At 38.1% G+C, this 16,657-nt stretch overlaps 1 protein-coding gene across 2 annotated transcripts in view; it reads right to left on the reverse strand.

The window, feature by feature from the left end:
• Positions 1-3,905: 3,905 nt before the first annotated feature.
• Positions 3,906-16,657, reverse strand: part of SUGT1 (SGT1 homolog, MIS12 kinetochore complex assembly cochaperone) — a 66,211-nt gene continuing 53,459 nt past the window's right edge. For both annotated transcript variants that reach the window (XM_064270062.1, XM_010592572.3), the window contains one exon: positions 3,906-14,835. In XM_064270062.1, coding sequence (XP_064126132.1) covers positions 14,734-14,835 — 102 coding nt within the window. In that variant the 3' untranslated portion in view covers positions 3,906-14,733. The remainder of the gene's footprint in view (positions 14,836-16,657) is intronic.

A 16,657-nucleotide genomic window follows, 5' to 3' on the forward strand; every position in this document is an offset into this window, starting at 1 on the left:
CCCTGCAAATGTGCCCCAGAGTTTGCAGACAAGAACACAAACGAAAGGGATAAAACAAGGAATTATAATGGAATCTCATACTATAGGGTCGCTATTAGTCAGAATCGACTCACTGGCAACAGGTTTGGTTTTTTTTTTGGTTTAATGAAATCTACTTCAAAGTAAACACTATGAGCCTCACTGTGGTGGCTCCTGGGAAATTCTTTATAGGTAGTATGTGCTGGCACTTGACTTACAGGTGGCTGCCCTCTGCTAAGAGTCACCTCCAAGAAAAGTGCATTAGGATGAAGGGGAAAAACACAGCCATAGATAAATCAGACCTGTGGGGAGGAGGAAGACTTTACTGACGTTCTGAAACGGAGGTCTTCACACCCTTTTCAGTCTGTTTTCACCAAGTGGCTACTGGGCATGACGCAACATGGTGACATCTAGCTTTGTAATACAAACCAGGCTGCTGCTGTAGTCCAGTTAGCAGCAGGTGACTCTCCTATAACAAGGCTGACAGTGCTGCTTGGCAGACAGGGCTGAGGAGGAGGAGCTTATTTATTCATAATGACAAAGAAAATCCCTCAGGAACAAGGACTGTCTTTAGAAACCGAAATATTACATCAGGAGGATGAGCAGTATTTCCTATTTTTGACATTTTAGTTTCAAATCCCACAGTTTTTTAAAGTTAAAGAACTTTCCCAAGGGGGAGGAAAAAGTTTTCCAAACCAATAATGCAAAGATTCAGAGAGATGACAAATAGGTCTTGATGCCATGATCTTACTACAGGCCCATATTCTGAATACGCCTTATTACTATACATCTACACAGTCAATTAAAATGTGTAAAGTCATAAGAAGAATTTTTTTTAAACCTGGTTATCAGGTCAACACTCATATGCATGCCTATATTTAATGCAATAGACAGCAAGCTAGGTCTCTGGAGAATAAAGGGATGAAGACACACACTAAAATAATCACATGTGATGGTCACACTGTTCTCAGGCAGCAGCTACTTCCTGCACAGTAAGTTATACATTTTACATTTACTCTTTAAAATGTTTACTCTATTAACTAAGCAAATATATGCCACTGGTTCTGGACCACGATCACACCCCACCTCCCTCCAACTGCCCAGCAACTTGTACTGAGTTGTATAAATGTTTTAAAGGAGATGAGACAGAAGGAAGAAAAAAAAAAAAAAAGGATGACTCCACTCCTGACGCCTACTTTTCAGACAATGATTACAGAGGCCTAAAAAACAACACACGTGAGGAACATGCTTCTTAGTTCAATCAGATTCACGAGACCAAATGGGTAGCTCCTGCCCAAAAACAAGATGCAAGGGCAAGAAGGGACAGGAACTGGACAAATGGACACAGGGAACCCGGGGTGGAAAGGGAGAGTGCTGTCACATTGTGGGGATTGCAACCAATGTCACAAAAAAATGTGTATAAAATTTGGAATGAGAAATTAACTTGAGCTGTAAACTTTCACCTAAAGCACAATAAAAATTTAAAGAAGAAAAGGATGACAGTGATCCCACCTCAGGAGGGCTTGTGGTCTAGTATGAGATACAGATACTCAGGGTTCAGCACACCCAGGGCTCTGATAAAGATGGGAGCACTGAGCTTCCTGGCAGAGAGTATGTCTAAACTAGGTCTCTAAGAATGAGCAGAACTTAGCTATGCAGAGGTGACAGAGCAAGGGTGTTCCAAAGAGTGGGGGTAGTTTAAGTAATGTCACAGAGGCACAAGCTGCATAGTACAAGCACAGAACCTGTGAGTATTCAGGTTGAGACAAAATATGAAGATGGAATGTGGGCGAAGTATTAGACTTTTATGATAGATGGCGTGTTAACTTGGGATATTGTTTTGAGGGGTGGGGTGGATAATAAGGAACCAATAAAAGGTTTCAGACAGAAAGAGCTGCTAATCTCACCCTCAGACCTCCTTACACCCACTACTCAAATAATCATGACATTAAAAAAGGAAAATATATACAGAATAATCACTTAACCCATTCACAGTTTATTTCTTATATCAGATTTTATTACACTCTGAGATACAAGCTACATTTTTACAAAACAGAAATTCCTTGTATGAGTGGCGTAAGTTATTTTTATTTCTATATAAGCTGAATATACAAATTTCTTTTACGGACATTTGTTTTAAAGAAATGGCCACGATTTTTTAAAAGTTAATTTATTTGGGCGGGGCGGGGGGAAGGAAATCGACAAAAATCTGCATGCACAGATAATCCTAATAGTGTCTCAAAATCAATGTGTAAATGTGAGTCAATAATGCAAACTCCAGCAAAAACATTTGATAGGCAGAGCTTCAGTGTTTGTAAAAGAAAGCTAACTCCTTTTAAAGGGCTTCTGTACATAAATGCTTGCTCATATTTTATACACATACACAGGCGTGCTTCACTTTGAAAAAGCCCAATATTAGAGTCAAATTTACAAAACAGGTTAAGTTACTAGTGACTGACTTTACAAAAGGACTCACCACAGATTTTATTTAAACTGTTTACACTGAAAAGTATTCAACCCATACAGTTTTTAGGTACTTACTGTGTAAAGGTAAGTACATCTATACATGAATACATTATGTGTGCATAATCTCAACCTAGCAAATAGCTGATATGATTTTCCAAAGTGTTTGGCTTACTGAACCTTTTTCACCTCTTAAGAGATTTGAAATCAAATATATAGAAGTCAGTTTTCATTAGGGTATACGTTATCACAACAGAGTGATAAAAATCAGTAATGAGACTGGAAATAAAGTATGCCAGCTAAGCTATGACAAAGTCACTCATTTAAAACACCAGATTATTAAAAACCCTTTGTTTTAAAGAGGTCTATCCCACTAAGTTCCCTCTCGGAGTCTGTCATAGTCCTACTCTGTTCTTTGTGGCCCACCTCTGCAAAAATTCTCTTCACCCCCAATTCCTGTAACTGGATCAGAACGCCAGAAAATTCAACTCCCATGGCTACCAAAAACGTAATAGCAATGCGACAGTTTGGAAGCAATAACATCTATACACTTTCCAATTTTTTTTTTAACATGATTTCTGTGGTTTCCTGTCTTTCAGCCTTCCTTATAGAAAATTTTTCTTCCTTAAAAGGTATAGTTTATTTAATTGCTAAAAACTCTTTTCAACTGTCTATATTCCATTAACCGAGGCTATTATTCATCTTTTTATAATGAATTTACTATATACCAACACAAAGAACTGGAATAAGCTAGTCAAGCATGAACTTTCTCTGAGCAAGGCATAATGCTGTTAAAGGCAATTAAAACCCGTATTTCTGCTCTTCGTTACTGAGGTAACCATAAAACTATGTAAAAAAGATCTTTACAGGATGCATCCTAACACCCATTCTACTTGACCTGCTCAATCAGCACCATAATTTTTAATATTCATTTAACACCTAGATGTAATCAGGCAACACCTGAGATTCCAGTTGCTAAAAAAGAAAAGGTGCCTTATGAATCAATACTGTGCCATGGCTCTCCATGAATACTGAGTATTCTAGTACTCTGTGCTCAAGCTTAGCAATATCTCAACAGTGATGAACTAGTGTTTTTGCCCTATTCTTAATTTGTTTCACTTCGATCAAAGCAGATTTTTGTCATGTGTAGTGTCACAGTTATATGGACTCAATGACTTTGACATAATGACCCTAAGGTTCTACTGACAAAAAAACAAAACGCTCATCGAGCATCTCTCCTCTGCCTTTTCACTACTAAGACAGAAACAAATCTTTCAAAGGAGCAAGTCCCCTTTTTACTCTTTTCGAAAACTTAATGGAAATAAAGTATTAGAGGTGATTGGTGACAGCATCACTTCTTTATTCGCCTTTACTCCTTAAATTCAGTGTTTTCTAAATAATCCCCCAGGTCACCTGCTTCAGTACCACTCTAAAAAATAATTTTTTTTTTTTTTTTCACTAATTTACTAAAAATGCAGGGTCATTACTGGACCCTATCCCAAACCTACTAACTCAAAACCTCAGGAGGGGAAGCTGAAAAAGCCTGCATTTAAAAAACAAGCTTCCCAGGTGACAGTTACTTACATCAGCATGTCTCCTATATATGACATGTATCTGCCCAACGCCTTAATTTTAGTTGCCTGATACATTTGGCAACTGTCAAAAGGTGACTCCAAGATTAGGAAAAATTATTTAAATTTTAAGAGATTTAAATTCTGATTCTGTCACTGTGTGAGTTATGTTGAAGAACTGCTATGAAGAAGCATCTTATGTTTATGGAAAACATAAACCTGTACGACTAAAGGTTTGGACAAGTAGTACTTCAGATCCATTCCAGCTCTGAAATTCCAATTTTATTTGTTTTGTCTCCTCATCTGACAGGGTATGGAATGCAAAATACATCTTTTAGGGAATAAGAGGTACCAAAACCACATCTAGTCTTGGCAGATGGCCCATAAAAATACGCCCTGTTTTTTTTTATTTTAACGATTCTATCAAACATAAAATCCTCTACTACCAGGCTTACTCTCAAGTCCCTGTTTGCCAGCAGTCATTCTATTTAATCCAATCTTATTTCTGAATTCTGCTATACCAACCAACCAACCAACCCCAGTGCCGTCGAGTCGATTCCAACTCATAGCAACCCTACAGAACAGAGCAGAACTGCCCCATACAGTTTCCAAGGAGCGCCTGGTGGATGTGAACCACCGACCCTTCAGTTAGCAGTCATAGCACTTAACCACTACGCCACCAGGGTTTCCGTATTCTGCTATAGCTATACTTATATTCCAGAACAAAAAGTAGCTCTGCTAAACAGAGACTACACTAAAATGTGATAGTACCTCTAACGTGCAAGGAGGATAAAGGGCAGAAATAAGGTCAGTATGAGACTGAGGGCTTTCCACATACCCATTAAGTCGTATTGTGTAACTCAAGTTAATTTACATTAGAGTATTCAGAGTAAAACTCCACTGCAATCCCTGTTAAAGGAAATCCCAGTTTTAGTTTCTAATGTTGCCAAGTGCTAACACCATTTATAGTAATTCCACTGGTTGAAACAATGAGGGAAGAAAAAAATTTTTGCATTGACATGGCCACACTTTAAAATGACATTAAGGAATAAAAAAGTATTATATTACCCCTTAAGGACAAAAACTATTCAAGAGTTGGTATTGGACTCCCTAATGGCAACAGTGGGCTTTAGAAAACAATAGAGTAGTTACCTTCAAGTTGCTGGGGAACATTCTCTTCAACCCCAAATTCTACAGCCAGTCCGGCTATATGTATACCCAAGTATGGACGTAAAATAAACACCATCTCACCCACATAAGGACTCAAGTGCTTCTATACACGCACACCCCTGGCACGCTTCCTCTGGAAGCTACTGCAGGATGATATGCTTTAGCAAAATCAAAGTCCACACCAAGAAAAGGTAAGAAATAGGAGAATGGTGAGGGAAAGCCGATTAAGTGACCAGTCCAGATTGACAGAGATAAAAGGGTTGTTGCTGAGACCGCAGGTGGTAGGGATGGGGAGGGAGAAATAGGAGGCTAGAATTTTTTCAAATGGTTGCCTCTGAGGTAGAGAACGGGGCAGGGGAACGAGATGGCTGGGAGGCTAATGCTCTTCTCACCTTAACTTAGTGCATGTGCAGCTTTTCAATCACTGAAAAGGCTCCCAGCCTTTTCTTGTACTAAAGTAAGGCTAAATGAGAACCCTATGCAGCTGCTCCGACTTACCTACAAATTCGACTTAAAGACACACTTAGGAATGGATCCCATTTGTAGACTAGGGACTGTGTGTTTCAAAAAATTCTTTTAAAAAAGCATGACAAGTGACAAAATAGTGACAGCACTGAGGGCAACAGGATCTTACATTAAGCTGGGTCAAGCCCTAGCCTAGGCTACCATCATCTGGGTGTCCCACTACCCCCTTGTTCTACTTACCACTCAACCCTTTTCACAATGCTTCAGCTATATGGCCTCCTCGCTGTTCGTCATCCACGTCAGGCACACTCCTCACTGAGGTCTTTACATGGCTGTCCGTTCTGCCTGGTATCTGCATGGTCACACCTTCACTTTTTTCAAGTCTTAATTCAAGTATCCCTTGATTGGTGAGTTCTTCTTGGCCTTCTACGTCAAATTTCAATCGTCTATCATCCCTTTACTTTTCCTCCTTGGCACTTAACATTATCTAACATACATTTAGCTTACTTAGCTATTTCCCCAATCACAAGCTAAGCTCCACAGGGTGGGGGGGGAGTGTTTTGTTGGCCAGTGTACCCCTAGTGCCTAGAGAAGTGTGTGACATATATGTGACACTCAATGAATATTTGTTCAGTGAATATAGGGGTGTAAACTCCGTATTTTTCTTTACCTACATTATTCTACTACCTGTTATTAAAATGAAAACCCACTAAAAAAAAAAAAAAATGTTTGTTGATATCAAAAACCTCAAAGGGTGTCAATACTGTTTAAAAAGTATACAGCTCTCACCAGAGAGGGCCATACAGTTTCAATACTTCAAAATTCCGTTGAGGGTTTTCCAGAAAAAATATACTAATGAGAAGTTCAAATTTTTCCTCTAGAAGTTGGTATGCTTATAAAATGAAATGGTTTGACTCACTCCTAGTTCTCAGATCTCTCCATATTCCAAACCTATTCCATGCCTGGCTTTGTAAGGCTCTGACCTCCTTTACTCCTCTACCCAAGGTCTCTGGGCTCAAAATTTCTTCTGAAAAGGTAACTAATCTAATAAGAAGTCAACTTCAGCCCTTTCCTTAAAAAACACACACACACATTATGGTTTTATTGCAATTTAACATACTATTATATCTTACAACAATTGGGACAATAAAAAAGGAATCTCCAAAATTAGTTAGGAAAGCCAAACAAATACTTGGATATCACACTTGTTTTGACTAGTTATGTAACTGCTATCCCCCTCCCCTCTTCAGTAATGTAGGTAACTAAGAGCAAATCAGATTTAGCCCACATGGCCATGGCTTAAAAACCTACTTAAGAAATACTATTCTATGTTGATGAATAAGTACACTGATCGACTTCAAGGGTATGATTTAAAAAAAGAAAACTCTCAAAAACTTATTAAGTTTGGGGTAAAGTAATATTTCAAATACTAGAGAATCTATGGCACCGTGTAAATAACAAAGCTAAGGAAATACCACTGTTAACTGATCAAAACACATAAGACACAACAGACACAGCTGGAAACAACACTAAAACAAGTGAAACTGTGAAGGTAACATAAGAGACAGAAGCAAGGCACCTCCATATCGGGGCCGGAGCAGCAATGAATTCCCATAGAGAACATGGAGTGGGTAAATTTCAGAGGAGTACTGGCATTCTAATTGGGGAATTTAAGAAGGAAAAGAAGAAAATATGGGCAATCTATGCAGAGACAGACCATGAGCAAATGCATCCATCCACTCACTCATCTACCAAATTCTGAGGGCCTATTCTGTATGCGGAAACCCTGGTGGCATAGTGGCAAAGTGCTACAGCTGCTAACCAAAGGGTCGGCAGTTCAAACCCACCAGGCGCTCCTTGGAAACTCTATGGGGCAGTTCTCTGTCCTGTAGTGTCGCTATGAGTCGGAATCGACTGGACAGCACTGGGTTTGGTTTGGTATTCTGTACGGGGCGGGGGAGGGGGGCCTGGTGGTGCAGCGGTTAAGCATTTGGCTGCTAACAAAAAGGTCAGCAGTTTGAATCTACCAGCCACTTCCTGGAAACCCTGCTGGGCAGTTCTACTCTGTCCTATAGGGTCGTTATGAGTCAGAATTGACTCAATGGCAACGTGTTTTTGTTTTTTTATTCTGTATACACCAAATACACGAATACAGAAATGGAAGACTGTCCCCTGCCCTCAAGAGGCTTAGTTACATGAGGGACAAAATGAGTCAATTGTAATGATAAAGAGAGAAGAGATTAGCACTCTCAAACACGCTCATTTGGCCATGTGGCTTTTGTCTGACTCTATCAAAGGATCTGATGGGTGCTTCTGACATAAGTAACTCATCCGATCACCCCAAAGACAGCCGCAGACAGAGTAGCAGAAGATTAAAACAACTGTCCTTCTGATGTAGGAAGGGAGACCGGCAGCAGCCTAGAGATGGCATGTGAGCTCAGTTTTGACAGATCAATAGGAAATTGGAGCTTCCCAGGGGGGTGGAAGGGATGAAAATACATGGCCTATACAGACAGTGCACCGGTCTGCAAACTAAAAACAAGAAAAATATGAGACAGAGATCATCCGTGGCCTGTGAAGTCTCAAGTATTTACTGTATGGCTCATTACAGAAAATGTTTGCTGGCCCCCAAAAAAGAGTATTCTTGTGCGGCTGGAGCCGTGATATCAAAGGATACAGTGACAGGAGATGAGGCTACAAATGTGATGGGGCGGAATTATGAAAGTCTTTGAACTGCCAGGTAAAAGCCAGGCCTGTTACCCTCCTCTCAGGAACTCCAATACCAAATAAGACTGAGGGGAAAAAGCAAGCGCTTTAGATTTAAGTAACTTTAGTCAGGACTTAGGGAAATCCTCCCAATTCTGAGAATTATTATCCATTTTATAGATGAGGAAAAAAAAAAAAGACACTTGTCCTCAAATCATACAATTATTAAAATATCAGATTTAGGACTTCAAACCAAATTCACATGTTAATCCCCTTTCCACCATACAACAGCTGCCTCTGTGACAGTATAAATACCAAATCAGTAACTCTGCAACTAACAAACACTACATACTAACAATAACACTATGGAAATGTTTCACAATTCCCTAACATATTTCATGCTCACTAAATATATAGCACCCTTTGCCTAAGCTAGCTAACTTTAAAATGTGTTCTTTTTTAGTCAGTTAAGGTCACATGCTAAAGTACAGATGACCAGCAAAAATAGTGCTTGGGGGAAAAATCCCAAATACAGAGACTGAGTCCATAGTAGTGCATACTTATTTTGCTTCCCCACTAACTTGGGCCGAGAGGATTTGATGAACTAAATCCATGTAAAAACACCTATCAGCTTCTCTTCACTGATGGGAATAAGAGAATTTTTGCTTCACAAGCGGTTGATTTTGCACATTATGTCTATAAACTCTAATAGTTTTACTATGTTTTCAGATTTAAAGTTAAAATGAAATTAAAAGAACTCCTGAAAAGAAGCTCCTTAACATTCTATATACACTGTTTGTATTTCTGCCACCGTTACTTTTTTATGACTTTCTGGAAGTGCTCCTGACAATACTTAGATACCTGAGCTCTGCTTAAATAAATCAACTACTGGAGTTTATTAAAGACTTTTCTATGAACTGTTATTCTGTCCAAGTACACATTTTATAAATTATATTAACAACTTTTTAACTAGACGATATATTTTCCTCAGAAGGAAATCAGAATTTTCAAGGACTAAACTTATAACACAAAAAAGCCTGTCTCTAAGATTTAAGCCTTCCAGCCTAAGGGCATATTATAAAATCATATGATGTTATTTGTAATATGCACAGCTATATTCCCTCCAAGGCAACAGGCATATTCACTTTACATACCCACCCAAAACCCAGTGCCGTCAAGTGGATTCTGACTCATAGCGACCCTACAGGACAGAGTATATAAGTATATAATTCTTTATTCAAAACCCTTTGGAGCCAGATGTGTTTCAGAACTCAAAATTTTGGATTTTAGAAGTTAATATTATATAGATACATCATATGTTTTGTAACACCCGTAATTAGATATCACAATATCTCTGCAGTAAAATATGTGACTGTTCATCCTAAATGGGATAATTAAGGACTCTAAGTTCAGGTCAGGTTTTATACCACTGTCACCAAAAAAACACAACAACAAAAAAAACCTTTGTTTTTACAGTTTTTTGGATCAGGGTCAGTAATTGTGAAGTTACGTGAATTCATTCAATTCTCATAACAACTTATGAGATGGGTACCATCATTATCCCCACTTATATAGATGGGAAAACTGAGGCAGAGAGAGGTTAAATATCTGCCCCCAGTCACACAGCTAATGTGATCCCAAGCAGTCTGCCTTCAGAGTCCCTGTACTTACCCACTGTTTACTACTACTTTCAATGCACTTAATACAGCACCAAGTAAGTATGTTGTCCAATAGTTTTGTGGTTGCATTGTGGAATATGGTTTTGAAAAGTCCCCCTACAGACATTAAAGATTATTTTCCCAACTCTGGTCTGACAAGCTGAAAAATGCCTTTGGGCAAATAGTGTTGTTTTTTAAACACCTCTCTGTATCACTGAACCCTGTAATCTTAAGAAAAAATAAAGTCATTGAGAGTTTACTTTTAAGTCTTACCTCTTAAAATCTTACTCTTACCTAAGAGAAATCTCAATGCAAACATAAGAATTGAAAGCTCATATCTGAAGGCACAACATTAGAAGGCTCCCAAATAAACCAAATTTTGGATTATAAATAAAATATTAACATGATTAGGGCAAAGGAACTAACCTGAATCATTCCAATTTTATTGAAGAAATCAGTGATAACACAAATCTTAAAACATATTATCTAGGAAAAACCCCTAAAACAATGTCAGTATTTATGCAATGAAAACTAGTTTAGTGTGCGAGTTCCCGAGTTTAAAAAGACCAAGAATTTGATCAGCAGTTAGTCTTCTTATACCTGTGATGGTTGTAAAGGTACTTTGTTTCTCTATAATCATCTAGAACTGAGAAAAACAGTACCTTCAACACAAATCAAAACTACTTGTTTGTATTATCATCTTCTATGAGATCCAAGAGGTTGGTATTCCTAATAAGCTTTACTACTTTAAGAAAATGAAGATAACTTTCTGATCTTTAGGGATATACCTTCCCAGCCCGTGAACAAGAAGAATGAAACAATTCTTCCAACTTACGCGTTCTCTGCTTCATTTTCAGACAGTTGATTCAGTGATAAAAATCATTCACTGTGCACCCAACTCACTCACCTGGAGAGGGAGTAACAGCGGTTAAAAGTATGAGCTCTAGAGTCTGGCAGGACTAGGTTCAAATCCCTGCTCCATCACTAAACAGTTGAGTGAACTTGTGCAAAGAACTTAACATTTTTCTGACCTGTAATAACAGGATGCTTTCACTACTTCACAGGGCTCTTCTAAATGAGGTAGTGTACATAAAGAACTTAGTGATGCCTGGCCCACTGAAAGTGCTATTATTAAAAAAAAAAAATTTTTTTTTTTTTTTTAACCGCTATTATTGCTTTAATGAGTTAAGAATGTGAATGATTTTAGCTGCACTTGGGAGCAAGGTTACCAAGGTAGGAAGAGAGGTTAAGACAATTAATTTTAGAAGCAAGTCATAACAATGTCCCCAAATAGTAACATTTATGAGTAAATGGATATCTCTAATTTGTCCACAGGGTCCAGACATTTCCAAAATAAAATTTCTTGGTGTAAAATGTCTTACAATAAAAAAATGAACAGATGGAGGCAAAGGAAACCAGATCAATACTGATGATCCCTTTGAGTTAAAACTACCTATGACCCTTCCTTGCATAGAAACCAATAGCTTGTCCTTTTAACTTTTACTACCTCCCCTCCCTGGCTCCTCTCAGAAAGAGATAACCGAAATCCATAGTCTCATGTGGCAATAGTAGCAGGAGTAAGTATAGGTACATGTCTTTAGAACTGGTTACAAGGAAATCACTCTAGTTAAAAGCAATCAAACCAACAACAAAACACCCAAGCAAAGAAACAAAATACTACCTAGAACTTTCCTTCCAAATTTTGGAACTGTCAATAACAGCCACAAGTCAGAGAGAACTGCACACAAATCTAGACAAGGAAAACCCCAATGGAGTTAAAGTGCACTAGGCTGATCAGATGGTAAATACGCAATTCTGCTCTGGGTCAGTGATATACCTCAGAGAACAATGATCTAATCTGATAGGTAGGTAAATGGAGAAGAATAAAAGGGAGTGGGAAAGGACAGCTGAAAAATATTTATGTATGAACTAAACTAAAATGCAACCTAAACTATTCATAATAGCACAGTAACATACCACGATTTTAAATGTATATTTGAAATTTACCTAGAGAAATTTCTCAATTATTTTCCCTTGTCCTCTACAGTTAGCCTACCAAGCAAATTCAAAATTTTCTCAAAGACTTAAGGAGACAATGGCAATAACTGGCCAATGCTGAAGACTGAACTTGTTAGTAAGAAACCAACTCTTAATGGGTACATAGGACGCAACACAGAAAATTATCAAAACCGACCTTGACGTTACAGACTAGTGGTATAGCCAATCTAAAGTGATTACTAGGTAGCAAAGTTCAAAGAAGGTTGTCCCATTCAAGATTTCTTGAGGGCAATGTAAGAATTGTGGACTAAAAGGAAGACATCAGGTACAAATGATTACAGAAATCAGAACAGATGACCCTTTCTACAGAACAAGGGAAAAAAAGCATCCCAGGACTGAACCTTAAAAAAAACAAAGAGAAAAAAACGTCCATTCTGAAGAAACAAAAGGTTAACTAGAACACTATGAGAACGAAAGCTTGAGAAATAAAAATGGAAGTCTAGAATGAAAGTTAACTCCAATTAGTAGCTAAGAGTGTAGAGAATATGGATAGAATTAAGGCTCTTCATCAGAATGAATTCATTATCATGAATTTCACTACCCAGAATGATGAAAGAAGAGCAGGACTTTAGAGTAGTACCTTAGGGCAGCAGCCTAGCCTGTTTCTCCAAATTCCCTTCTTAACACATAAATCTAATGTAGTTAGGCTAGGTGCATCATACAATGCTTTTAGTCATGTATATTAGGAATCATTTTGGCCCAGCAAAATCCTGAATCCTTTAACACTAAGCAAATCTAGCCAATAGATAGGCACAGTCTAGGTAACATATTCTTTAAAATACGAACATGTACTAGAATTTTTTTTTAAAGAAAAATTTCTATTATAAAAATGCCATAAAGACAGAATAATTGTTCTTAAGTGACAGAAATGTTTCCTTATTTAGAACTATGGACTTTTTAAAAACACGCTAAGACTTGATAGATTATTTACAGATAAAGAAACTAAGACACAGCAAGCCTAAACCTGTTAAGATTATGAAGCCAGTCAAAGGCGGAGGCTTGCTAGAGCTAGGATTCTTATCTTGCCTCCTTAGAACTAATGGTACGGAAAAATTTAACAGATAGAACACAAAAATCACTCTCTTGTTTCCATAAGGAGAAATTTTTAAAAATTCTTCCAAGCAAGCACTTATTTTTGACCTCTCCTTCAACGTCCAAGGATAAAAAAGGAGGTTGCAGCTCAAAGCGGGCAGAAGGGCAAGTGAAAACTCCTGCACGCTTAAAGAAGCTATAACAAAAGGTTTGGGCATGATCTAGTACCATCCACTTTCCACTTTCCTTATGAACGCCCCTTACATCTGATACATTAAAGGACTAGAAGAAAGGGGTTCCATTCCCACCTTTCAGAGGCTGACATCAAGGCCAATTTGCCTCCCACTCACCCTACCCTCAGCTCTGAGTAATAGAGTAGTGCCTCGCCAACAAAAATATTAGTGACACCTAACAAAGATCAACCTCTGAGGTGATTATCGTTGAAAAACAAGCAAAATCATGGTTAGAAAACAAAGTCAGGGCTGCAGGTCATCTTGTCTGTGCTTTGTAAGTGCTCAGACTGTAAAGAATTTTAATCATAGAACAACTTTCTCTCTCAAACTATTTATAACCAGAGCTCAGCATTCAACTGTTTCATAATTCCTTCATGAATGTTAATTTTCTCTCTGCTTGATTGTAAGCTCTTTGAAGTTAATGACCGTGTCTTTTAGTTTTTTTATTTCCACGGTTTCTATTTATTCTAGGCAGAGAGTAGGTACTAAGTACACGCGTATCAATCTACTATCACGGCAGCTACCTTAAATCACTGAAACCAAAGTAATCACGGGGATATGAGAACAGAAATTTTCTAATAAAGAAGGAAAATATATATATATACACAAAAGAACACGGTGCCGTGATTTTAAAGAATCTTGCTATGGCAAAAGCAGCAAAAAGTGGAGTTGGGCCCTTCCCAGATCCCCCCTGGCCCAGCATCACAGATTCATCCTCCAGTGTAACTGAATTTGCAGTGTGTCACACTTACGCGCTTATGTTTTATACGGGAATTGGAAGGCAAGGCCCAAATCTCCACGCAATTACAAATACTCCCCGTTAAAAGAACCAAATGGGAATACCCTGTGATAAATAATTTTTCATTAAAAACTTAAGAAAAAGGTAAATAAACCAAACTTCTTCATAGAAAAACTGTATTTACAACTCCATTCAAAAGCAGTTTTTAAAAGGAAACACAATGTAATACTGAGATTGAAAAAAATCTATGCTCACCCAGAGTTGCCAGGTCTAATAAATTATTAACAGAACACTGCTATCAAAAATAAGGCAATAACCCAAGATATCCCATTAAAGATTTCTCCACTCCCATAACTACACAGAAATTATCTAGCAGCAAAAGAGACTTCATTCAGTTTCAGCATGTCTGAAAACCTTAAGGACAGAAGTGATAAAATGCGATCTTCATTCCTCATCAGACACTTAGAACGCCGGCAGGAAAGCAATTTCTAAAGCACAAAGAGGTAAAGAGGTACAGTTTTTCAAAAAGATATTCAGTGTTCGAAATTCAAGAATGCAGTATCTATACATAATGGATATTAGGTGAATATACGCAATGCAATGATAGCAAATTTATTTATTTAGTACTTTTTCCATTCCATATCATCAGGAGGATTGATTTCAACTTTCCTTTTACCTACATCAGACCAGTTGGTACTCAGAACTGTGCCCCCAGACTCCATCTGCAATAAAGAATAAAAACAGATTAATTCCTGAACCATATAATCAAAACAGAGTATTTTTCTAAAAATTTTCCAAACACAGATTCTCAAATATAAGCTATGTTTTCAATATAAACTTAAGACATTATTTTTATTTAATCTTAGGCTTACCAATGAGGTTAACATGTTCTGCAAAATCTGAAAAGGACACTTAAGAGAAGTCAGTCTGGCAGGAGCATCATGTTCGCATCCACTGACATATAAATAATCAACCATATCCCCCAGTCAATAAGCATATTCCACAAGGTACACGTGGAAAAATCACCTTCAAATGAAAACGAAATTGGCTCCCAAAGACAAGGATATAATCTCTTCTGCTGAAGGAAAAGTAAACTCTTTCTACACCAACTAGATAGAACTTAAGAGCCCCTTCTTGATACTCTCTCTGTGCTAAACATACACATGGATTTACACTGAGATTAAATCTTTTAAACTGAGGTGTACACACTTAGGCACAGTCACAGGGTCACTGTGAAGAACTGTTATCTACTTACCATCTACTGAACATACACCTACCAACAACCCCAGCATACTCATAAATACATTAAAAAGTAAAACTGAATTTTTTTATTTTAATGCAATAAAAATTTACAGACTTGGATCACAGCAAAGAGCAGGATGAATTATTTAAAATCTGAACATTTAAAAATCAGTTGCATTACTGGCAAACATATAAAGTTACATACATTGCTATTACACTGGAACCTCACTAGAATGCCATGTTCTGTCAAGGTCCCTCACGTGGGTTCTTTTGCATGGGAGGCTTTTCGCCATCCCAACTCTTTGCCTGAATCAATCTGTATTAACAGACTATCCCTAACAGGACCTTCAGTTATACAACTGAAAGAAATGGATTTCATTTACAATCTGGTCACAGTCACTAATGACACTTATTTTTCCCTTTCCCACTTAAGGACTGCAGTGCATGTTAGCATTATTTAGTACATGCTGGTCTTTTTGTCCCAGTTAGACCAGGAGATCATAGAAGACAGAGTCTGTTTTGTTTCTTCTGTATTTCTCCAAGGACAAAGCAAGTCCAATGTTGTCAAACAGATGGCTTGTTTCACGGGTGGGTATTGTTTACTTACAAAGAGCAAAGTAGCTGTATGAAAATGAATGCAGACTCTGTAAGTCATTTTTGAAATTTCACACACTGCTATTTGTCTAGCACACCTTTAAAAGGTCAACAATGAGATTCATTTTCCCTTCTGGAAAGATGGAGTAGGCGTACTTTTCCCTATTCCTCCCAAGTAAAAAGCCTGAACAATATATATTAACAAACATAAAAAGAATCTGAAAGGTGAAAGAAAGAAAGACTGGCGAGGGTCCTTGGGACCCAAGGAACAACATGGTGGTGAATTCCCTGGGTTTTCTTTTTGCCTCATATATCCCCCACTTGAGGCTGAAGAAACCAGAAAACCTGGAAATGTTAAGGGGCACAAACAAAGAGTCCCAACAGAAGCCTGATGTCTCAAGCCTAACAACCAGAAAAGGGACAGTTCAGGAAGACAGAAAGCTTAGATAATAACCATTCTACTCCAGCTAAACACCACAGAAAAAACTGTGGTCCCTCTCCCAGCCATGCCAGAAGTGAAGCCTTGACTCCCACCTTTGCTAAGATGCAATGAGCCCACCTGCAGGATCAGTGGAGACCACACAGGGAGCTGAAACTCCCATCCCCTCCCATTATTAACAGGAAGTCCCCTTTCAGGTATCAACGGAGGCCAAATGAGAAATCTGGACATCTACCAACACCTGGCAGTAATGAGGAGCACTCTCCCTT

The sequence above is a fragment of the Loxodonta africana genome, chromosome 17, assembly GCF_030014295.1.
Source record: "Loxodonta africana isolate mLoxAfr1 chromosome 17, mLoxAfr1.hap2, whole genome shotgun sequence".
NCBI lineage: Eukaryota > Metazoa > Chordata > Mammalia > Proboscidea > Elephantidae > Loxodonta > Loxodonta africana.